The sequence below is a fragment of the Miniopterus natalensis genome, chromosome 14 (genome assembly GCF_054644295.1).
Source record: "Miniopterus natalensis isolate mMinNat1 chromosome 14, mMinNat1.hap1, whole genome shotgun sequence".
In the NCBI taxonomy this organism is placed as follows: domain Eukaryota; kingdom Metazoa; phylum Chordata; class Mammalia; order Chiroptera; family Miniopteridae; genus Miniopterus; species Miniopterus natalensis.
The window spans coordinates 7,147,895-7,172,348 of NC_142094.1; the positions used below are offsets into that span (position 1 = coordinate 7,147,895).

At 41.8% G+C, this 24,454-nt stretch overlaps 1 protein-coding gene across 1 annotated transcript in view; it reads right to left on the reverse strand.

Moving 5' to 3' along the window:
* The window catches only part of GLUD1 (glutamate dehydrogenase 1), a 33,296-nt gene extending 24,140 nt beyond the window's left edge, over positions 1 to 9,156 (reverse strand). Inside the window, exon 1 of the mRNA XM_087824252.1 lies at positions 8,490 to 9,156. Within this exon, the coding sequence (XP_087680378.1) occupies positions 8,490 to 8,937 (448 nt within the window). The 5' untranslated portion in view covers positions 8,938 to 9,156. The remainder of the gene's footprint in view (positions 1 to 8,489) is intronic.
* Between the last annotated feature and the right edge of the window lie 15,298 nt (positions 9,157 to 24,454).

Genomic DNA, 24,454 nt, shown 5'->3' on the forward strand with positions numbered 1-24,454 from the left:
GCTAAAGGTGAGCAGGACCAAACAGAGATCAGATGGGGGCACAGGGATAGAAAAGAGAAAGAAAAATCTTATTCTTGAAATGGTGAAAAGTAAATTAAGTTTTTCTGGTATCCTCAAGTCTTAGAGCACTGTTTGTTAGCCTCTGTTGACACCAGCATTATGAATGTGTGGGAAGAAATCAACTGAGTCTTTGAACAGGGTTGGCATTTTCAATGAAAAGCTGGCTAAACTAGAAAGCAAATGGGGTGATTACACAGGTGTGGACCACAGGACTGCTATCATTAGAAATGGGTCTAAAAGCAAGGACCACTTTCTGATGGACAACAGTAATCTGTGCTGTCAGTTCACCAGAGAAACTAAAGAAAACCACCCATGACAATCTTTATTATTTATCAAACTTGGTAAAATTGGATGAAGGGCTGGGGTAGAATTAAGAACCTACTTTACAATGGGAACTTTGAAAGCACCCCTTTTATTCTCAGAATGAGCTGCTTTGAGCTAACTGGTATCCAGATGTCTCAAAAGAACATTAATGAAATGCAGCCATCTGTAAACTACACACAGCACAAGACATTTCTGCCTTTTAACTTAATCACCAAAGATATTCCTTACTATCCTTGAGGGTGGTGTACACTGAGTTTTTCTATGAGAAATAAAAATCAAAAGCAAAAACTAGCTTAAGTTGCTATGGTGATGAAGAAAACAGACCAGCGTGAGAGTCAGTGGAAACCACAACTTGAATGTGCCTCAATGTTTTTCCTTTTGACACACACCCAGAAACATACAAAGAGCTCTTAGCGACCAAGTCACCACTGTTTCTTATTGAGAATCATTAAACACATCCATGAAAATTCAGACAGTTTTTAAGATTGCATGAGCCCGTGCCTTCTAACAGGGTGTGGTTTATTCACCAGAAACCCAGTTTCCAGCTGTGCTCGCTCCACTCGCTCTTCAGAAGCTGCTCAGTAACCACAACCTCCTCTACCAGCACAGAAGCCCCAGAAACGCTCACAACTCTTAAAATCCATGCAGCAACACTTTTGTATTTACTCAGCAGAGTCTACTTTCTCACTTAAAATTATGTAACACATGTATGTTTTCATCAAAATTTAAATACAGAAAAAACTGAAGTCTCCCCTGATTACTACCTGTGACCCCAGTCTTCTCCTTAGGGGTGACCATTCTTAGCAACTGAAGTGTATATGTATCCTTCCAAATCATTTCCCTGTATTTATGTATATACATTACAGAATATATAACTTTGTTTTGTGCTTAAGTATTTAACTTACTGCCCAATGAACAGAATAAAGAATATGCACTTTAAAGGAGGATCTTGTTAACTTTTCAAGGGTAAGATGGAGAAAGTATATGCCTGTATTTCTAATGTTTCTAAGGATCACTTTAAACCAGATTTCCCTTATTTTCAAACTCCATTCCTCTTTCCTAATAACACTCTTCTGTCCCTGGTACCACCACTTTCCCTACTAGTGCGTCAGGCTAGGAATGTGAGGTCTGACTCTTCCCTTCAATCCATACATACCTGTTGGGTAATACTGTCCTTTCTTCAAATGTCTTACTGTCCTTTACTTTCGTTTCCTCTGATATTACCTACCACGCCATTCCCAGTTCCACTGCTGCTAGCTTTCTGTGTCCTCCTAGGTTTATCACCCATCCAGCAGACCTCAAAGGAAAATTTTCTCCTTACACACTTCTGACACCAATGTATGGGGTTTTCCACACCCAGCAATTCTCCACTTCTCTGTGAACACCAACTGGGTGTTCTGTAATTTAGCTCAATCTGAGACTGACTACCCAGAGTTAGGGCACACTCCACAGGTTAAGGGCTCAGCCCCAAGACCCCGTCCCATTTCAGTTACAAGCACTGAGTGCTCAAGGTACCCATACTTCTATCCAACTTGGCTACAAACTGGAGGCTCCCACAAACCCTTCCTCAGGTTTGATAATTTGCTATAATGGCTCACAGAACTCAGGGAAACACTTCACTTACATTTACTGGTTTATTAAAAAGGATCCTGAGTACAGGAGCTTCTGTCCCTGAGAAGTTGAGGTGTACCATCATCCTGGCACATGAATGCCTACTGGGAAGCTCTCCCCCAGCCGAGTTTAGGCATTTTTATGGAGGCTCCCTCACATAGGCACGATGAAGTATTAACTCAGTCTCCAGCTCCTCTCTCCTCCCTGGAGGGTGCAAGGTGGGGCTGCAAGTTCTAAGCTTCTAATCTCCGGTCATTTTTCTGGTGACCAGAGCCATCTTGAAGCCACCCAGAAGCCCACCAAGAGTTGCCTCATTAGGTTAAAAGAAGTTCCCATTACCCAGGAAATTACAAGGGTTTTAGGAGCTCTGTGTCAGGAACTGGAGTTAAAGACCAAATATTAGCACAAACGATACTTCTAGCACACCTATCACTCAGAAATTACAAGGATATTAGGAGCTGTGTTAGGAAGAGGGTGAGGGTGGTGCAAGAGACCAAATAAACAAACATTTATGCCACAAAACCTTACTTCTCACTACTTACAAACACAGTGTGTCCCCATGACCCTATCACATAGTCTCGCCTTAGGCCTGGCTGAAGCCACCCCTCTACTTCTCTCTCCTAAATGACCTTTCCCCTACTCAATTTCTGTATAGCCCTCCCTCCTTCCAGATCACAACAGTCTCTCCCGAGGATCTTCTCTGAACTCCAATTATGGCAACACATTGTTTGGTGTGCTTTCAATTTGTCATTTATTTATGGTTTCCGGAAAAGGAAAATGTAGAAAAAATGTACTAAGTTTAAAGCAAAGAGAGAATGATACGGTGCAGAAGAGACTTTGGATTCTGCTCTATTTGGGGGAAATCAATGAAAAAACATTTCAAAAAATAAAACAAAAAAACCAGTGTGTGCTTTTTGTTTTTAACTCTCTTATAGATAGTTCCCCAGCACATAGTACCTGACACAGAGAACACAATTAACAGACATGCAATAAACGCACTATCAGAAATTCCCATGAACTAAATAATGTTCTTTAAATAGCAAGTTTAAGACTGTTGCCTACAAGGGAAAAAACCCACCTAATGGAAAAACTGATTTACTTGGAATACAGTCCATAGTTTGCAATGAACACAGTCCTGACTCAGTAAATCCCCAATATGGGCACCATTATCCTGGATTATTCCTTTGCTGTTTCTCTCTTGGTAAGAGATTAAAAAGAGTTCACGTAAATCCTAAGGCCCAACGTGTACAAAATACTTTTAGAAAGGCTTATGTTGACATGTTCGTGACAATGATAAATGGCAGAAGGGTTCACATGACTGACAACCTCTGTAATTGTCATGTGTCATGTTCTTTTCCTCTAGCCAAGAAATTCAGAAAATTAGGTCTTACAGTCTGACTTCAAGAACAATTGAGAGAAATAATAGCAAGTCTTGATAAAAAAAGGCCCTTCTTAGTTTTTAAGGAAAAGCCCCTCAGAAGAAAGCCATTTAAAAATTATTCCATTGAAGCCTGGCTGGCATGGCTCAGTGGTTGAGCATCAGCCTAGGATCCAGCAGATGGGGGTTTGCAAACATTCCCGGTGAGGGCACATGCCCAGGTTGCAGGCTTGGTCCCCTGGACTGTGCAGGAGGCAGCTGACCAATGACACTCTCTCATTATTGATGGTTCTCTCTCCTTCTCCTCTCCTTGCTCTGAAATCAATATATTTAAAAATAAATAAAATTATTCCATTGAAAACCCTTAAAGATAGTTGTAATAATTGAGAAATGTGTTGTTCTGGCTACACATTAAACTGTTAAACACTGAAGCTCTTTAAACCTCTTTTAATGGAAAACTCTCTTTAAAATGTTATTTCATTAATTAAGTAACTAGAATAAATGGGCCTCTAAAGATATCATCTATGAACAAGTTTTACATGCAGTTGTTTGAATATGCATTTATTTTCGGGGAAGAAGGTAGGTCTTGTCCTTCATAAAACCTTTCCTGGCTTTATCAACAGGATTTCACACATCAATACTTCAGTTCTGATACTGAGGACTTCAATCTACATTAAATTCTGCCTCTGGAACGGGGAAAATATTGATTCATCGGGATATCTAGCCCAGTTTTAAGTAAGTTTTGGATTTAGGATTGTTCATAGTTATTCTGTGGGGAAGGACTGGGGGTAGAGCTGCTTCACTTTTCACTTTGTAACTTTCATTACAAAACAAAAGACAGTGCTGGCCCTGGCCTGGTAGTTCAGTTGGTTAGAGCACTGTCCCCATAAGCCAAGGTTGTGGGTTCAATCCCTGGTCAGGGCACATACAAGAAGCAACCAATGATGCATAAATAAGTGGAGCAACAAATCAATGTTTCTCTCTCTAAAGCCAATTTAACAAACAAACAAAACAGTGCTAAACCCACTTTCTTTCCACTGTAAGTCAGAAAGTTCATGTTCAATTGTTATTTCTTGAACTTAAAATTTCAACACTGCCAGACTGGCGTTTAAAACATACTGGCGCTTGTCCTCCAATTTTTGATGCTCTAATTCCTGCAAAGTGTACTTTGCATATAATGAGTGAGCAGTGTTTGTCTTCTTGCATGTGGGGTTTTTATTGGAAAAGCAAGTTAGCTAGATGGATTCACACAAAGCTATGGGAAGACTGAATAACACTCTGATATGGTTCTCCACCATTATCTTAGCTCTTCCTTCCTTAGTATATTTGGCATGCAGAGGGGTTGGGGTGAGTCCAGAGGCATTTGGCTTTCTTTTCCTTCATTTTTTTTTCTTTCCTGAAATAAAAGGTCTTTCTTTATAGTAGCAACACAGTTCCATATTTAACTAAAAAGTACTAAAAACAACAACAGCAGCAACCAAAAGCCTCAGGGCTAAGGGCTATGGGGTAGAAGACAGACAAATTAACTGTCATCTAACTGAACTTCCAGACTGAGTTAATCCTAAATTTACCTACAAAGGCTACATTATCTCGTTGCAGCAGATGCGGACACACACTCACACTTTCTTCTCCAAAGTATTACTATTCACCACACAATTACATCCCAGAGGCTGAGGGGAACCAAGCCTTAGCTCCATTCCTGCCTCCACCCCTGCATCCTGTTGCCCAAAGACAAGAACAAAGACCATTTACTTCCTACTGTTCCTTTTGTATTTTGGCTCTTAAAAAACAAGTCAATGGGTTAACATAGGGAACACCTTTTTTTTGGGGGGGGGGGGGGTACTGATATTTGTAGTTAAATAAAAAAAAGATTTAGGATTAATGTATCAAAGGATTCTATTTACAGCCCATCAATTTTACTTAAATTATAATTTAGAAACTTCTATGACAGGAAGAATCAGTCACAGGGAATTTTGACTTAATAGTTTTACTATGAAGACAAGAGGGGGAAGGACAGGCTGGAAGAGAAAATTAAATTGCTCCAACATCAATGAATTGCTATTATCTGTACTTTCCCCTCAAACTGACTTTTAAATGATAAACTTCCTTTAAAAGGTTATATTGGTCTCAGGCAGAACCATGGCCAATAAAATACAGAATTTATTCTGAAAAGTTACGAGAAACAATCACAAATGTTTTCAAACACAAACAGGAACTTAATAATATGTATTATTAAATATTTACTTGGAATAAAGTACACGTCAGCCACCCCCTAGAGGTCTTAAAACCACCTGTTTCCCTTAGAGATTATAATTAGATACTTGCTTTGCTTTAACCTTGAGAATTTTATTTTGGAAAATTCAAGTATAAAGTCACTCTTGAGGAAAGATTAGATACAGAAAGCTGAGGGTTGGGAAAAAGATAAAGAGGAGCAGAATGGGTTTTTTTTTGGCTAAGAACATTGGTAGAGAAGGCAGTTAAGTGAGAGTGGGGTGAAAAAAGTGTGCCAAGGTATGCTTAAAGTATGCTTCAAGAGGGAAAGACTGGAGTTTTTAGGGATCATACAAAGCATCTTTTAAATCTCAATACCTAACTAATATAGTCTGTACTTCTAAGACCAGAGTGGAACCAAAGAGGTTAACAACCTTTTTTTAAGGCAAAATAAGCTTTAAATGTTTAATTGGAGAAAAAAACCCACTGAAAGTTAAGTTCCTCTTAGAATATACATTCTCTGCAGTCAGACAAGGGTGATAAGTGGGTAGGAAGATCCTGGAGTACCATGAAAGCAAAGCATGGAAGTCTACAGTATCCAAATTTTTCCTGATCATCCATTTAGTACACTGTTCATTATTTAAGCACACTAAAATATTTTTAAGAGCTTTCATAGCGATACAATCCTTCCCAAACATATTCCCTCCATACTTTCAAATTCTGAAAGAGAATAAACCTATCACTTTATAGAGGTCGAATTTCTTTTATATTATCTTGCAATGCTTGCTACTATTTATTAGTTAAAATTAAGTTTCTCAATGTTTGTATGTTGGGAGTTAACAGAGCTTTCAGTGGCATGCTTTCTTATAAATGGGATAATGGAACAGAAAATTGTATCTTACACTCTAGTACAAGAAAGTGCTACAGTAACAGTGCTTCAGGATGGCTGATGCAATTTGTTGCTAGGTTCAACATTATGGTATCAAGACTGCGGTGGCAACAAGGGGAAGGGGACTGACAAACTATGGCAAACTTTAGTCACTTTAGTGAGTTTGTTTAGTGAGTTTAGAGATAGGTTTATTCTCTTTCAGAATTTGAAAGTATGGAGGGAATATGTTTGGGAAGGATTGTATCGCTATGAAAGCTCTTAAAAATATTTTAGTGTGCTTAAATAATGAACAGTGTACTAAATGGATGATCAGGAAAAATTTGGATACTGTAGACTTCCATGCTTTGCTTTCATGGTACTCCAGGATCTTCCTACCCACTTATCACCCTTGTCTGACTGCAGAGAATGTATATTCTAAGAGGAACTTAACTTTCAGTGGGTTTTTTTCTCCAATTAAACATTTAAAGCTTATTTAGTGAGATTTATAAAGCTAGGGGAGGGCCTGGCACATAAGGAACTGAAGAATATAAAGAACTTCTGGACTGAATCAGCTCCTGCAGAAAAACTAGTTTATTAGTATATCTTTTAAGCCACTGGAAAATACAACAAGATACTAGTATGAACTTGACTCCATTTTAAAGAATCACCGCAGTTTAATATATGCTAACTTTGCTTCTTTCTCCAACAATCCTGTTTGCTTTTCTTGTGGGGCTGAACTTGTATTCTTGGTTTAGAGAATAAGGGAGTGGTAAGAAGGAAGGCAATGTAGGAGACTAAAAGTATGTATATTTTAAATAATTTTGGAGCTGAAAAGGGAAATTAGAGGTCAAAGTGGTTCAACGTTGATTTCAGAAGGGTTAACAGAGGTAAAGGATAATTAAGTGCCACAGATTCAGTCATAAAAGTGGGTGGGGTCAACGCAAATTCAGCAAGTAAAAAGTAAATCATTACACAGTTTAAAACAACCTTTGCTCCCCAGCTGAGAATGCCAGCAGTGGTCAATTTTTTTCTGGTAGAGAGATTTCTAAAAATTATCCTTAGAAGTCAGCTGGTATAATAGAACCCTGTATCAGGTTTATGGAGACAAAGGGCACAGCCCTACAGCTTTCTGCAAACTCCAGCAAGATTCTTCACCTGCCTATTTTAAATTACTTTTAAGCACCTTTAAAAATCTATAGTGAAATTTATTGGAGGAAAAATGGAAACCCCCCGTACTTTTATTTCCTCAAAGGAAGCAAAGACTGCATAAACCAAATCCGCACTCAAAAACTTAAAACTATGTACAGGATAACTTGGTGTTTCCAAATTGTAACCGACTCAGCGCCCATCTTCGTCTACTTATCTCTTCCCCACGCTCAAACCTGGTGCTAGCCAGGACAGCACACACCCCCTGGGCTATTTCATTCCATTGGTTGGCAGGCCACCCTGCGGTCTACACCCTTTAGATTGATTTACTGTCAGGACGCCCGGTGTTTGTCAGGGATGTTACACTGCTCATGTACTATCATTTCGTACAAAACAAAAGCTGTCAGGGTAGAAAAATAATGTAAAAAAATCAACGTGTAATTAATAAACTCGTTTGGTTAATAAAACGGTCTAAATTTCAAACCTAGAAGTCAGTTCATTTTGTATGTTACTGTATCATCTGTCACTGGTGTAAAAAGAGCGAAAAAAATCGGAAAATTATCCCATCACCTGCATTCGGGTGAGTCACTCAAGCCCACAAAAACTTGCCGCGGCGCGGTCGGGCGGGCCGCGCGCTCCCTTTCCAGGCGCGCTTCGCCAGGACCCACCCAGCGTCACCCGCTAGGTCTCCGCGCGGCATCCACGGGGGCGGGAGCACCGGGAGGGAGCCGCGGCCGCTCCGCGGGGGCCGGGGCGGAAAATCCGCTGCCCCGGGGCGGCACGTCGAGGCGGGGTTTCTGGGGAGGGCCCGCGCCCGCCGCTGGGGCGGAGCGGCGCCGGGGCGCCCGAGGCCGGGCCGCGGGCCGCGCGAGGGTCGGGGCCGGCGCTCACCTCCCTTGCAGGGCGTGCGGTGCTGGCTGTGCTGGGCGCGGTAGCCCTCGATGACCTCCCAGGAGCCGTCGTCGCGCCGGATGGGGAAGGACAGGCTCAGCACATGGTTGCAGGGCTTGATGATCCGCAGGATGCCGCGCACCCGGTTCCGCTTCTGCTCCTCGCTCTCTCGGGTCTTGAGGTCCTCCACCAGCTTGTCCTCCACGATGCTGGCGCCGCGGTCGAAGAAGCCCTCCACCATCTTGAAGAAGTTGGGGTCGTCTTCCTTGTCAGCGGCCGCCTCGCTGTAGTGCCGCCGGGAGGGCGGCGCGAGCCCCGGCTGAGGGGCGGCGGCGGCTGGCTGCCCCCGGGCCCGGCCCAGCAGCGCCGCCGAGTCGGCCGCCGCCGAGCCCAGGGCAACGGGCCCGGCGCGGGACAGCAGCAGCGCTTCGCCCAGGCAGCGGTACATGGCGGCGGGGCGGAGGCGCGGGAGAGGCTCTCTAGGAGGGTCGCGACCGCGGGAGGGAGGAAGGGCCCGGCGCCGCTGCCCTTTTAAGCCGCAGCTTCCTGCCTTCCTGAGCTGTCCCCTCCCCTCCGGGCTCAACCTCCTCACCGAGAGGCCGGACTTTGGGGCCAACGTCGCCCGTGAGTGGCAGCGCGGGGGCGCGCGCGGCCCCGGGAACCGCGCCTCGGCCTCGCCTCCGCCGTTGCCTCACCAGGCCTCCCTGGCGGCCGCGCGTGCCGGGGGCGCGCGGGCACTCGGGGGCGCGCAGGCGCGGGCGGGCTGGCCAGCGCGCATGCTCGGGGGCCGCGGGGCGGGGCGAGGGGCGGGGGCGGGGTCTCAGGCCCCCGCGTAGCCTCCGGGCCGGGTGCCGGGGACTGGAGGGGGGCCGCCTGGGGGGAGGGCCTGTCCGGAGACGCGCCGCGCCTGCCTGCGGGGGGCGCTGAGGGCCGGCCGCGGGGCTGCGCGGAGGCGGGCGCGGAGGCGGCGGCGGCGGCGGGCGCTGGCGGCCCGCAGCGGTGAGTGTCACGGGTGCCCCTCCTTCCCGCCCCGCCGCCGGGTCCTGCCCCGGGCGGTCCGGGGCAGAGGGAGAAGCCGCGGGTGAAGGGGGGCTGTTGCGTGGGGACCGCGAGGAACCGCGTGTCGCCGGCGCCGCAGGTTGGGTGGCTCGCGGACACCGGAGCGGGGAAGCCTGGCATCTGGGGAATCCCTAACCGACTGGCTTTCACCGCTTTTTCATTTTGTCCCCTTTAGCCACTCAGCGATGTTGAGTAAAACAGTTATGTAAGTAACCGTTGTAACTTTCTTTTTTTAAAAAATACATCTTTTATTGATTTCAGAGAGAGGAAAGGAGAGAGAGAAACAGCAGTGATGAGAGAGTCATTGGGGACGCAGCCCGCAGCCCGGGCCTGTGCCCTGACCGGGAATGAGCCCCATCGCCGGGAGCCCAGGTCGATGCCCGACGGCTGAGCCCCGCCCGCCGGGCAGCCGGTGCGACTTCCTAAGGTTTCCCGGCGCTTTCCGCTCCGCGTGGGGAGGAGGGGGCTGTTCTGAACCCTGACCTCGCCGCGGGGGTGGGAGGCGCACCGGAAGCAGGCCCCGCGGGGCTCGGCATCGGGCGGGGCGGGGGCTTGGAAAGGCCCCTCCTGCCCCTCCTCTGCGGGGCGCCCGAGGGGGGCGCCTGAGCCCAGCCGCCGGGTAGCCTGAGCCCTGCCTTCCTCCCTCCCACTTTAACGTGATCTTCCACACGGTCCCTCTTTACTTCCAAATGCGTAAAGGAAACTGCAAAACTTATTTTCAGGAGAGTTTGAAAGCTTGTTTCCTGGCAATGTCCTCAGTTTTTAAAATAAATTCATAAATATTCTCTACAGGTTTCAACGTTTCTTACGTTAACAGAAGTATGGTTTTTGTTTTTTAATCCTCACCTGAGGATATTTTTTCCATTGCTTTTCAGAGACAGTGGAAGGGAGAAAGAGAGAAAGAAACATCGATGTGAGAGACACATCGATTGGTTGCCTCTTGCAGGAGCCCAGGCCTGGGCTGGAGCCTGTAACCGAGGTAAGTGCCCTTGGCTGGAATCGAACCCAGGACCCTTCAGTTCGAAGCTCTAACCACTGACCAAAGCAGACAGAAATAATGGTTTTGAAATATTCTGGAGGGCATGGCTCAGTGGTGGAGCGTCCCCTGTGATCCAGAAGATGAAGATTCGATTCCTGGTCAGGGTACCTGCCAGGTTGTGGGCTGGATCCCCAGCATGGGGCGTGCAGGCGGCAGCCAATGACTCATCGTTGATGTTTCCATCTCTTTCTCCCTCTCCCTTCCTCTCTCTGAAATCAGTAAAAACATATTTAAAAAAATTAAAAATAAAAACAAAGACACTCCAGGAAATTTGTTCTCAGTATGTATATATTAAATGGACCACAATAGGATTTGTAAACTTTAAGCTACAAGATTTAATTATGTACATAAGCACACTTGATAGGAAATGCTGAGGTTAATTACTCTTGTGGGTAAGTGTGATGCTTGTAAAAGTAATGTCTCCATTTTATTTTTAATCCTCGCTTGAGGATATTTTTTCCATTGCTTTTCAGAGAAAGTGGAAGGGGAGCAGAGAGAGAGAGAAAAACATCGATGTGAGAGAGACACATCCATTGGTTGCTTCCTGCACCCTGGCCAAGGCCATGGATTGAGCCTGTAACTGAAGTACGTGCCCTTGGCTGGAATTGAACCTGGGACCCTTCAGTCCTTGGGCTGACATTATGTTCACTGAGCCAAACCAGCTAGGGCACTGTTTCCATTTTAAACACCACAACCAAAGGGCACATTACCAGCTTTAGCTATCCCAGTGTACTTGGGAGGTTTTGAAAGCCACCTTTCAAAACTACTTCACTCTCTGACATTCATTTTATTCATGTATTAGAATATGGAAGAGAATATTCTTACTTCTCACACTATCCTGCAAAGTATAAGATGACAACCTAGGTCAATTAAATTACATTACTCTCTCAGTATACTTTCAAAGCAAAAAAGATGGCACTAATATTTTACAGTATTTGCTAGATAGAATAGTCACAATTTATACTTGTATTGTGTTTTTTTAGTGAAAAATATTCTCTGAACTGAATCTTGAATTTGTCTTGTTGGTCAAAAGATTAAGGTACCAAATTTCCTTTTCACTTGACGATATTACCATTACCATTGCCAAAATGCCCCCCCAAAGCCTTAATATTCCAGATAGAGTGATTAGAATCAGGAAACGTGGACTTTTTTTTTCCTCTTCGGGTGAACTTCTTTGGTTTTGAGGAAAGTGGTTTAAAAGCTTAGTTTTATTGCCCTTGTTTATCTCTTTCTTGATAACCATTGCCTACAGAAAAATAAATGTTTAACTTTGCTTCCTCCAAGTCTTGTTTACCTGAATTCAGGACCTTGGAAGTGAGGCAGGATAGTAAAAAGCTAGGATAATTCCTTGGCAAGTGGAAAAGGGAAACTGAGACAGACAATTAAGCAGCAGTTTGCAGCCACCTAGTAAATCCTATCTTCCCGAAACCAAGGACACTTGAGAGTAAATGGTTTGCATTTCTCCTCCCCAACCAGAGGGTAAAAAGCTAAATCACCCGACTCTGTGAGACCGACAGCAGAAGTCTAGTTAGTGCCATTTGCCAGCCACACTCAAGGACTGATGAAGTTAAGGGAATAAATCTCATTTTGGCGCAGCAGCATAAAGCTGATGAATCGTCTATTGAGATCCTCCCTTAAGACCTCTAAACTCCCAGCCTTTAAAAACCCTCAAAAAGGTCCCAGCGCCTGCGCCTTTCCCTTCTCTTTCCCCCTCTCCTCCCGCCACAGGCACTCATCTACTCTAAGGAAAGCCATGAGGCTTGCAACCAGGACAGCAATGGGCAAGGGCAGTTCTTCCTGGGCAAAACCCCTGAACCTGTTGCCAAGACCCCCTTTTCTCTGACTTCTTAGCCAAAGCAGACCAGCCCAGGCTCATTTCCCCAGCTTTTTCTTGTTTCACTGTCCCCAGCTTTAATAAACATCCTCTAAAAATCACTTGGACTTGTGTTGTGAAATTTCTTGCACCAAGTCAAGAATCCACACACTACCAGCCAGCCTTGGGCAGACTTGGTAAAAGTCCAGGTACCCTTTCCGGTAACAGAAGGGCTATGGAAGGAATGAGAAAATTATTTATTTATGTTACCAAGGAAGGTAACCTACTTTAATTTCCAAATGCTGCATCAAGTAATACATATCCATGTGACATAGAATTGACTTAACACATATAAAAGACTTGAGATTGATTAGAAGTGAATTGCTGTTGCAAACTACGTTTATTATGGCCTAGTGCATTCAGTTTACTTCTAAATCAAAAAACTTTCTTTTACATTTGGATCATCACATCTGCAGTTGGAGAACTGCTTTGAAATAAAGTTGACTTCCAGTGTGAACTTGGCTGTAGAAGTCAGCATTTTCACCCTTCTCCTTGGGCTCTGGCAGAGGGAGGGCAGAGTGGACCAGAGCTGTGTGAGGAGAATCTGGGAATGCTGGCTCTGGGGACAGAGCTGGGGAGGGGAGGGTGGCCATCTGGATTTCTGTGCTGAGTCACTCCCCCATGTGGCAGAGGACATCCCTCTCAGGCAGACATTTATCGAGGAAATTATTTTTAAGTGGAAGTCTCCTATATGTAGATATCTTACAAAATGGCTCCACAAGAACCCTACAAAGTAGATGTTTTTATTTTTAAAATCATTATGTTTTTAAATTATATACATGTTGTAAAAAACTTCAAACAGTACAAATAAGTTTAAAAAAAAAAAAAAAAATTTTCCCCTGCCCCCATTTTGTAAGTAGTTGGAGTGTTTCTTTTCACACTCAACTAGGTATTCTAATTCCTGATGTAACAGAAGCGGGGCCAGGCTCACATAGCCCAAGTAAATTGATGATCACCTAGGTGGTAAACAGCAGGCTAAGATTCACACTGGTCTATCTGACTCCAAAGGTATGCAGTTTTTACTATTCCAAGAAATATTTTAAGTAGTTGTTGCATTTAGTTTAAAATTGTTTACTAGGGCCCGGCTGACGTGGCTCAGTGGTTGATCGTCAACCTAAGAACCAGGAGGTCACAGTTCAATTCCTAGTCAGGGCACATGCCTGGTTTGTGGACATGAGCCCCAGTAGGAGGCATGCAGGAGGCAGCTGATCAATGACGACTCATCGTTGATGATCCTTTCTCTCCCTCTGTTTCCCTTCCTAATTCTGAAATCAATAAAGACATATTTAAAATTAAAAAAAAAAATTGTTGCCCAGCGAGGCGTGGCTTGGCGGTTGAGCATCAACCTAGGATCCAGGAGATCGCGGTTCGATTCCTGGTCAGGGCACATGCCTGGGTTGCAGGCTTGATCCCCAGTTGGGGGTGTGCAGGAGGCAGCGATCAGTGATGACTCATCATTGATGTTTCTGTTTCTTCTCTCCCTCTCCCTTCCTTTCTGTGAAATCAATAAAGATATATATATGTATATAAATATAAAAATTATTTACTAGGCTGTAAAGTCCAGTGAGTTTCAGCTTTACATTGGTGATTGCTTTTATAAAATGTACAGATATTTGCAAATTAAAGATTATTGGTAGTAACTTCCAGTTCAAAAGAAGACCAGAATTGAGCTTGAAGGGAATTTTGGTCATTGATAGTATTCAACAGAGAAATCACTTTTCTGCCTTTGCAGTTTATGAGTTTACCTTAGCTGTATTAAAATTCTGGGTCTTTTCATTTCATAACATGCTTTTGTGCTTCTAAGTACTTTAAAAATATTTTAGAAAAAGAATTTTAGTATGAAGAAAGACATAACAAATACATGAACAATGTAGCTGTTTTAAAAGTAATTTAATTTGAAAAGGTAATACATATTTTCTACTTTCTGTCTCTTGAGGTTTGTCTATGGTGGACATTTCATTTAAATGGAATCATGGCAATATGTGGTCCTTTGTGATTGGCTTCTTTCACTTAGCATAATGTTTTTTAAAAAATATGTTTTTATTGATTTTTTTTTAGAGAGAGAGAGAGAAACATTGATTGGCTGCCTCCTGCACACCCCCTACTGGGGATCTAGGCCCTGAAACCAGGACATGTGCCCCAACTAGGAATCAAACTGGTGACCTTTTGGTGCATGGGACAATGCTCAACCAACTGAGCCACACTGGCCAGGGCAGCATAATGTTTTAAAAATTCATGTGTGTTATAGCATGTGTCAGTATCTATTTTATTTCTTTTTATGGCTGAGGAGTATTCATTGTATGGCTATATCACATATTTTAATCCACTCATCTCTTATGGACATTTGGGTTATTTTCACTTTTTGGCTATTGTGAATAGTGCTATTATGAACATGCTTGTACAAGTGTTTGTGTAGACATATGTTTTAAATTCTCGAGTATATACCTACAAGTGGAGTTGCTGGGTCATATGAGAGCCTTTGTTTAACCTCTTGAGCTACTGCCAAACTGTTTTCCATAGCCACTGCAGCACCGTTTTAATTCTTCCCAGCAGTGTACGAGGCTTCCAATTTCACCACATCCTCCTCAACCCCGTTATCTGGTATGAAATCGGAGCTCATTTGGTAAAATATATCTTTATTGATTTCAGAGAGAGGAAAGGAGAGGGAGAGAGAGAGAGAGAAACATCAATGATGAGAGAGTCATTGATCGGCTGCCTAGCCCACAGCCCGGGCATGTGCCCTGACCGGGAATCAAACCCTGATCTGGATCCTAGGTCGACGCTCAACCGCTGAGCCATGCCCAGCCGGGCCTCATTTGGGTTTTGATGTGCATTTCCTGAATGGCTAATGATGCTGAGTGGCTTTACATTTGCTCATTGGCCATGTATATCTTTTTTGAGAATGTCTATTTACATCTTTTTCTCATTTTAAAATTAGATTATTTGTCTTTTTATTGTTGAGTTGTAAGAGTTCTTTATGTACTCTAGATGTAAATCCCTTATCAGATACGTGATTTGCAAGTGTTTTCTTTTAACTTTTCTGATGGTGTCTTCTGCAACACGGAAGTTTTAAATTTTGATGGAGTCCAGTTTATAAATATTTTCTTTTGTTGCTTGCACTTTTGGTGTCATGTCCAAGAAATCATTGTCTAATCAAGGGCACGAAGATTTACAACTACTTTTTTTCAAAGAGTTTTATAGTTTTAGCTTTTACATGTAGGTCTTTGATCCAATTTGAGTTGATTTTTGTATGTTAAGAGTTCTGTTTCATTCTTTTGCATGTGGATATTTATTTGTTCCAGAGCCATTTGTTCACAAGACTATTTGTTCCCCACTGAATTGTCTTTGCACTCTTATCGAAAATCAATTGATCTAAATGTGAGGGTTTATTTCTGGACTCTTCATTTCTTTTCCAGTTGTGCATATATCTATTCTTATGCTAGTTCTACACAGTCTTGATTACTGTAGCTTTGCAGTAAGTTTTGAAATTGGAAAGTATGAGTCCTCCAGCTTTGTTCTTTTCAAGATTGGTTATTCTGAGACCCTTGACTTTTCATAGAAATTTTAGGATCAGGTGGTCAATTTCTGCAAAAAAGCTGGTTGGAATTTGGATTGGGATTATGTTAAATCTATAGATTAATTTGGAAAGTAGTGCCATTTTAACAATATTACATCTCCTGATTTATGAACATTAGATGTCTTTTTATTTATTTAGGTCTTTTAAATTTTCTCTTAGAAATGTTTTGTCTTTTCAGACTATAATGTAGTTTTACTTCTCTCTTTTCAATCTGGATGTGTTTTATTGCCTAATTGTTCCTCATTCTCTTTTACTGTTGCATAATATTTTGTTATATGGATATGCCAAAATTATTTTTGCTAGTCTCTCATTGATGGATATATGGGCTGTTTCCAGTATCTTGAAGTTACAGTGGTACTACAGTGAATAACCTATTACTACATAGAGTATCAGTTTTCAAACTCTCATCTCAGGACCTTCTTAAGTATGAACAGTGAATATGAACATAGAAAGAATTTAATAGTCTTCAGCACTTTTTCTTATAAAGTTGCTTAGTTGGCAAAAATATTTGGCAAAATTTGTTACCCTATCTAGAGATTAAAAATGATATAATAAAACTAAATGATATCACAAATGAAATATTTAATTTTTTAAACAGAGCTTTTAAAACAAGAAACAAGCAACTGATTTTTTAAATCAGTTCTCCATGTTACTAAGTTTAATAGGTTTTAGTTCACAAGTGCTTGTCAGTACTTCACGAATCAGCCAGATGAGTGTGGGGAGAGGAGAGTACCCTGTCCTACTGGACCACCACATGCAAACGCCTGAAGATAAATGAGACCATGGTTTGAAAACATATGGTAGCATATACTTTAGTTAAAAGCAATTTGACCATTTTGCTTAAACAGTAGTTTGGTTGAAAAAGAATATCACGTGCTTCTGTTTTTTTCAAGTGTTGGTAATTTTGGTGCATTATGGATTTTTTTTTGAGACTTTGTGCCATAGTTTTCAGGAAAAAATTTTCTAATATTTGTTTTTGTGTTTTGAATTGATTTTAGAAAAATTTGTAATTTTTATTTTTTCCCCCTTTAGTGAGCCTGTTTTTGTAATAAGCAAAAAAAAATAAGGAAAATATATTGCTCTGGCTGGTGTGGCTCAGTTGGCTGCATTGCTGAATAATATCCAACAAAGGTTTTATCAACTCGCTAAGGGTTCTTTCCATGTTGTGAGTAAACATGAGAAATAGTAGGGTCTTTATCCCATAAAGCAGAGCATGCAAGAAACAAGTGACGTCTCATAAAAATTAATCGTACTACGGTAGGATTCGGAAATCACCTGTATACAACTCATATCTGTCTTTTTCTTTGTTTTTCAGTTGAGGTTAAGTTTTTTTGTTTTCCTTGTATGTAAAAAAGGTAGCACATTCATCTAGTCATCATCCAGAATGCCTCACCATCGGCTCCGTTTATTGATCAATGTGAATGACCCTCTTTAAGCAACTCTATTCTATCAGCATTTTCTCTTTGGAAATTTTACGTAAATTGTGATTTCAATATGGGATTGGAGTTTGTATAGTAAGAAAGTGTAAGCTAAAAATTGGGACACTTTTGTGATGCTGTTAAAAGCAGATGTAACTGGAAAATATACCGGAGAAGCTCAAAGTACTTTCCCGTTGACCATTGTGGAAGAGTTGCAGAAGAAACAGACTTTATTGTGAAGCATAGATACGAATATAATTACATTTAGTTTGTTCCTTAGTGAAAGAAAAGGAAAAACATGAATGAAGCAGTAGGGATCAAGGTAGAGACACTGGTAATGGCTGGAGTCAGCTAAAGTAACAGCGGCTAACTTCCTAATTTAGATAGCATGCAGTGAACAGATATTTGCTAGCTAATAACTGAGGATACTTTGGCCCTCAAGTAATAATATTCAAATAAAAATGGCTCAAACTAAAGCCATAAACTAACCAAGATAGCTATTATCTAACAAGAATTCCCAAGGCAAGGCTATTCCATTGTTGGTACAGGGCTCAGTGATACCATCTGTGACCCAAGTGATTTTCCCTGTGTTAAATCCAGCAAGTTGGTGATTATCTTTCCTCGGGGTTGTAAAATTGCTACGGCAGTTCCATAGTGCTTATGCAGACACAACTAAGTGCTACGTAGAAGCACAGGAGTTTCGTCTCACCGATCTCTGTTAGTGAAGAAAACCTTTTCCAAAAGCCTGCCTGCCAGCTCTTAGGCCTCTTCAGCTGGGAATGGGTCAGTGCCCATGCCTTTGCTGTAAAGCTAGAAGGAAGACTTTCTGGCACTTTTAGCTTCTGAGGTACAGGCAGGTTCTGCCAGCAAAGAAAAAAGGGTGGAAGAAATAATTGCTAAATTGGCAATCAACAGTGTTTAGCCTAATTTGCCACAGAAAATAACTGACCTGCTCTGTGATATCTTATTGTGATAATATATTTCCTTAGAATCCAAGGTTTAAGAGGGATGAAACATTGTTAAATATGACACTAGGAATTATGATGCTTGGGGTTTCAACTCATTGAGAAATCTGCAGATTCTAATATTCCCTTTGAGAATGGTCATGTTCTCTACAGAAATTTGCAGAGTCTAGTTCCTTTTGAAATCTTACATAATGATGATAGTTTTAACATTATGCCTCCTTTTTTGAACAGCTTTTTACCATTGACAGTTTGTAAGGTAGTAACTCCAATCTGTGATGTTTACTCTGTTGCCAGACAAATGGACAGAATAGAAACCTGCTCTCAACGTGCTGGGGAAAATCCCGGAATTATAATGAAATGCCAGATGTTCAAATGGTTTCAGCAGATTTTCAGGTGAAGCTGCCATCAGCAACTTATTCTCATTGGTGTTGCACATAGGCAAGTGGCTTAAATTAACAAGAGGACTAACCTGGTCTTTATGTTGAAATTAGGAGTTCTTGCCTGTGTGCTAAGGGGTAGAAATGGCAGTCTCACTGGACTCTGTGGTATAGCAACACACTATGAAAAGCACAGCTGGAGATAAGTCTATTTTGAAGGTGCATGGAGTGGGTATTCAAGGCACCCTTTACCTAGTTATTGTCCCTACAGTTTCCTCATCAAATGTGGAACCATTATGATTGCTTTCTTGGAAGGACATCTAAAAGCAATGAAACACAAAGGGATTCCATCTTAGATTCAGAATTTGATGTCTGCCAGCATCAACAATGAAAGTCTGGGTAGGTATTTTTAAAAGGATGGATGAAGTGTGTAAACAGCAGTATGTCAGTGGGACAGTGCTAAACCAGAGACAGAAGACATACCAGGACTTCAGAAATAAGGAAGTTTGTGATGAAAGGGCTCAAATTAAATCAGGGCTGTTAGTTCCTCCTCCATGTGTTTTTCTAGGTTGGATATAAAATTTATTTTGAATAATAATTACCTTGAATATTTCTTGCCTATTTTAATTAATTATAGACTTTCACTGTCTTCAGTAATTTCATGGTCTTTCTTGTCTCTTTTAAAATATAAACACTAAAAATGTGAGCCAAACTACATTAGAGAAGCAATCACAATTCATTTTAAATTAGAAAAACCTTAAGTGTAAAAAACAAATACCCAAACCCTGAGAAATTCCAGTTCCTTTCCTCTTATGGTTTTCATTTATTTTAACATTTTTGTAAGGGAAAATTAAGTGTATAAATGAGAATAGCAGAAAGAGTACCCATAAGTCCACAATAACTACATCTTCAGCTACAGGTACTCCTCACTGACTCACCTTTGCTGTCTGTGTGAACTCCAAAACAGAATTGATGGGATAGTAAGGGATACTTAGATTTTACTCCTCAACTATTTCTGTAGGGTCATTTTATTTCTATTCTATATCACTATTTCATATTGGCTCTCATGGAACATTTAAGTTAAAAAGGTTTTTCTCTCTACAGTAATCAGTTAAAGCAGCAATAACTGGCAAGAAAAAATGAGTTAGAATTTAAAAAAGGGTAAAACCTGACAATTCTGAAAAATGAAAAAAATGCTTTAAAATGTATCTAGGATCATAAAAGCACTCAATTATATAATTAAGGTACTAATAATTGAGAAAAAATGACTAGGTATATTCAATTTTTCCACTTTTTTAAAGATTTTTTTTTTTTTGAAATAGTTTATTTATAGTAATTTGTTTTGAAATAATTTTTCTTTAGAGATAATTTTAGATTTACTCAAGACTTGCAAAGATACTGCAGAGAGTTAGCTTACCTACCTTTCTCTAATGTTAACCCTTACACAACACACTTATCAACACTAAGTCATGAACTTGGATGTGTGGTGCCAGGTGGGCACTGGAAATACCAGGGGAACACTTTGTAAAATATATAATTGTCTAATGACTATGCTGTACACCTGAAACGAATACAAAATAATGTTGAATGTAAACTGTTGGAGTGTCAGCCTGCGCACTGTAGGCTCTTGGGTTTGATTCCTGGTCAAGGGCGCATGCCTGGGTTGCACATTTGGGTGGGGCCTGTGTGGGACGCTGATGGATGTGTCTCTCACATCGATGTTTCTCTCTTTCTTTTTCTTTCTCTCTCTTCCCCTCCCTCCCTTCCACTTTAAAAGCAATGGAAGAATATCCTCAGGTGAGGATTAACAACAACAATTTTTAAAGAAATTAACTTTGGTGGCATGGTGGCAGGTTTATTTATTTTTGGTTGTCATGTCAGCCAAATCGTCATGTTGAACAACATGCGTTTTGCCAAATTACCTGGAGCTACACTGTGGTGTTAATCATGATCATTGCTATGCCCTTAGCCCCTTTAGGTGGTCCTCTTTGATAGCGTGACCTTAACTCCCTGTTCCTCAGGCTACAAATGACTGACTGCCTTTCAGGCAGGTGCCCAGCCATGTTTAGTCTAAATGCTGGCAGGAAACCTATGATGGAACTTAGAAAGATGGCTTTCCAGTTTTAACTTCACTTCTATCTGTGTGCATCTTTATAATATATAATATCAACCACCCCATTTTATTTTTTTATCTTCACTTGAGTATATGTTTATTGATTTTAGAGAGCAAGGAAGGGAGAGAGAGAAACACATCGGTGAGAGAAACATCGATTGGTTACCTCCCGTATGTGCCCCGACCGGGGATCGAACCTGTTGCCTCTTGGTGTATGGGATGATGCTCCAACCAACTGAGCCACCCAGCCAGGGGATCATGATTAACTTTAAAAAAACCCCAAACACAAGCCCTGGCTAGTGTGCCTCAGTTGGCTGAGTGTCATCCCAGGCACCAAAAGTTGCAGGTTGGATTCCTGGTCAGGGCACTTGCCTGGGTTGCGGATTTGATCCCATCAGGTGCATGCGGGAGGCAACCGATCCAAGTCCCAATGTTTCTCTCTCTCCCTCTTTCCCTCCCTCTCCCTCCAAAAAATCAATAAAACATATTTTTACAAAACACAATATCCTTTTATAATCTACTTGAAGTTATAGTAGATATATGGGTTCATATGGGGAGAAATGATAACTTACGTTATTTTTTAACCATGAGAGAGTCTGGAGCGTCTTTTATTCAGTTTCTTGTTCCTCAGTAAAGTTTCTATAGGCTAAATTTTACTCCTCTGCACTGTATGGTTGTTGCTGTTCTTTAGTTTTAGGGACACTGTCTTGATGGTTTGTTGGATTTGTTTGGTTCTGTTTTATATTTCTGTTTTAAAGAGCTTTAGGCTGAAAAATGCACCCTGTGATTTTACATACCATCTTTCTAAAACTCCATAATTGCAACAAAAATAGAAACTTCTTTTATTTAACCTTGATATCCAAATTAAAATATGGTGGTTGTCTACTTTTAATATTTTTTTTATTTTAAATATATTTTTATTGATTTTAGAGAGAGAGGAAGGGGGAGGGGGAGAGAGAGAGAGAAACATCAATGATGAGGGAGTCATTGATCGGTTGCCTTCTGCACGCTTCCCACTGGGGATCGAGCCCGCAACCCGGGCACGTGCCCTGACCGGGAATCGAACCTCGATCTCCTGGATCCTAGGTCGATGCTCAACTGCTGAGCCACACTGGCTGGGCTACTTTTAATTTTTTAAAACTCTTTAATACTTGGATTTACAGGAAGTTAAAAGAAGTTTATTTTGTCTATCACACCTTACTTTGATTCACTCATTCATGTAGGAACTATTTATTGAGCAACTATTATTGTTCATACACTGGGGTAGTTGGTGAACAAGACACACAAGAACAGAGCTTTCATGTTTTGTGGGAAGGTTATAGTGGGAAGATTGCTAGAAAGGAAGTAATAGGGTGCTATGTACAGGAGAAAGGGAATACCTACTTTATATGTGGTGGTCAGAAAAGGCCTTGTCCAGGAAGAAACATTTAAATTGAAGCCAAAGGATGAGTTGGAGAAACTTATATAAAGAGCTGTGAGATGTTACAGGGGAAGGAAGCAGCATGTGGAAAAGCCCCAATTTAGGGAAGCCCTTGACATATTTTAGTAATGGACAGAAACCAGTGTGGTTATAGTTGTCCAGGTAAAGAACAACATATTTTGATTTTGGAGAGGTAGGTCATGGAGGAAAGGGCTTTACTTTTTACTCGTTGTGCGGCAGGAAACCCAGTTGGAAGTAGAGCAGGCATACATTTTCTAAACTACAAACTTGAATGTGCAAGATGTAACTTTATTTCTTTATAACTACAAGTTCCTTAGCTCTGGAGCTTCTTATCTACTGGGTAGTAGAAAATAATCTTGCCAATTTAGGATAAAATCAGTAGCTTCTGGTTTAACTTAATGAATTCTAGGGTAACTCAGACCCTTGGGTAAATAATCAGTCCTTTGGATAAAATTTTAGTTTTTCCACATAGGCCCCCCCCCCCTTTTTTCCTGGGATGGAGAGTATGGGTGGAGAGCCTTTTAATTTCTCCTGGCATTGAGCAGGGGGCATTTCATTGTGCCACCCTCTACCCTTGGTCAGTGCTACACCGGTGGGCTGTCTTGCATGGCGCTGTCTGCTGGGCTGCATCTGAAGCTGACGTCTGTGCTCCTCCCACGGCCCCTGCTCAGCGGGCTTGTGTGTGCTGGCTTCTCTTTAAGCATAGGCTTCTGGGCCAACGGCCCAAAGCAGACTCCTTAATGGTTCTCCCGTCCTCCCATCGTGCTGGCAGGCGCCGGATCCGATCCGGAGGCAGCTTTTCTGGTCTAGGCACGTCATTGGCTGTTGCTGCCCTGCCACGTTGACGTAGTGTTAGGCACAAGGTTTTGCCTGAAGGCTTGCAGTTTCCTGGACCATCACTTGGGAAAGGAAAACATAGTTATTTTTTATTCTGGGTCCTTCTCCACAAACATACTGGAGGTTTTCCTCACCCCAAGACAGTAACAAATGGGACAGATGGTAAGAATTCTGACCTCCTATCTAAGCTATCTTCTAATTCTCCTTCCTTACCACATTCCTCCCCCAGGTTTTTATGTCCTTTTAATTGTTATGGGAGAATTGCACTTAACAGTGTCACCTGCCACTTTCTCTGTGCTGTGTAGTTCAGTAATTTGAAGCTGTTTTCACTTCACGGTGCACACAAACTACTAAAATCTGTGGCACACCAAAAAATATATTTTTTACTGATCTGACAAAAAAAAACAGGTATAACTTTGATTCTTTCACAGCAGACAGCTGTTGCTGTGTTGGCTATTGTCACTTTTTTATTTGACAGTCTAAGGGAAAAGAGGTCAGTGCCCCTGACTAAATAGTCAGGTATTGCATGCTTTAAAAATTCTTGCAGCGCACCTGTGTGCCAGCCGCAGCACATTGGTTGGAAATAGCTGCTGTAGTTTATAGTATTAACTCTGTCAGCAGCAGCTTTCTTGCTTTGTGTTACACTAGATTTTCCAGGGCCAAGAGACCAAAGAAAGAGTTTGACAATGCCACCATTACATCAAGAGTTTATTGAGGGAACTTACATATGAGGCACTTCTTGGGTAGGGGCAAGACACCATGGATATCCTCTGTGCTGTGTAGTAGGCTCTAAGGAGTTATATAGAGCTAGGAAGACTGGATACAGGGGTACTAGGGCGTGACCCTCCCCAGATAAGGGGAAAATACTTCATATGCTTACTTGGGGAAGGGCAAGGGCCTGTTCCAGGAACCAGCACACCTAGGGCAGAGGGGAGGGGTCTGTCAGTCTCTGAGGGGATTTATGGGAAGCAATCTCTGTTCTGGTCCCATCCATCTCAAGGGTCAGACAGCAGTCAAGTCACTAAACAGTCTCTCCACACTGCGGTCTGATACTGAAAGCCATGGGTTTAGAATTTTATAAAGCTCTTTTTGCTATTAAGGCCTTAGATACTACAATTGAAATTCTTAGTTTTTAAGAATTATGGTTTCATAATATAAAAGCTGAAACTCTAAAACTTAGTAAAAAACATAGGTGTAAATATTCATGATTAGGCAGTAGTTTCTTAAAAATAACACTGAAAGCACAAAAAAACAAAGAAAAAGTAG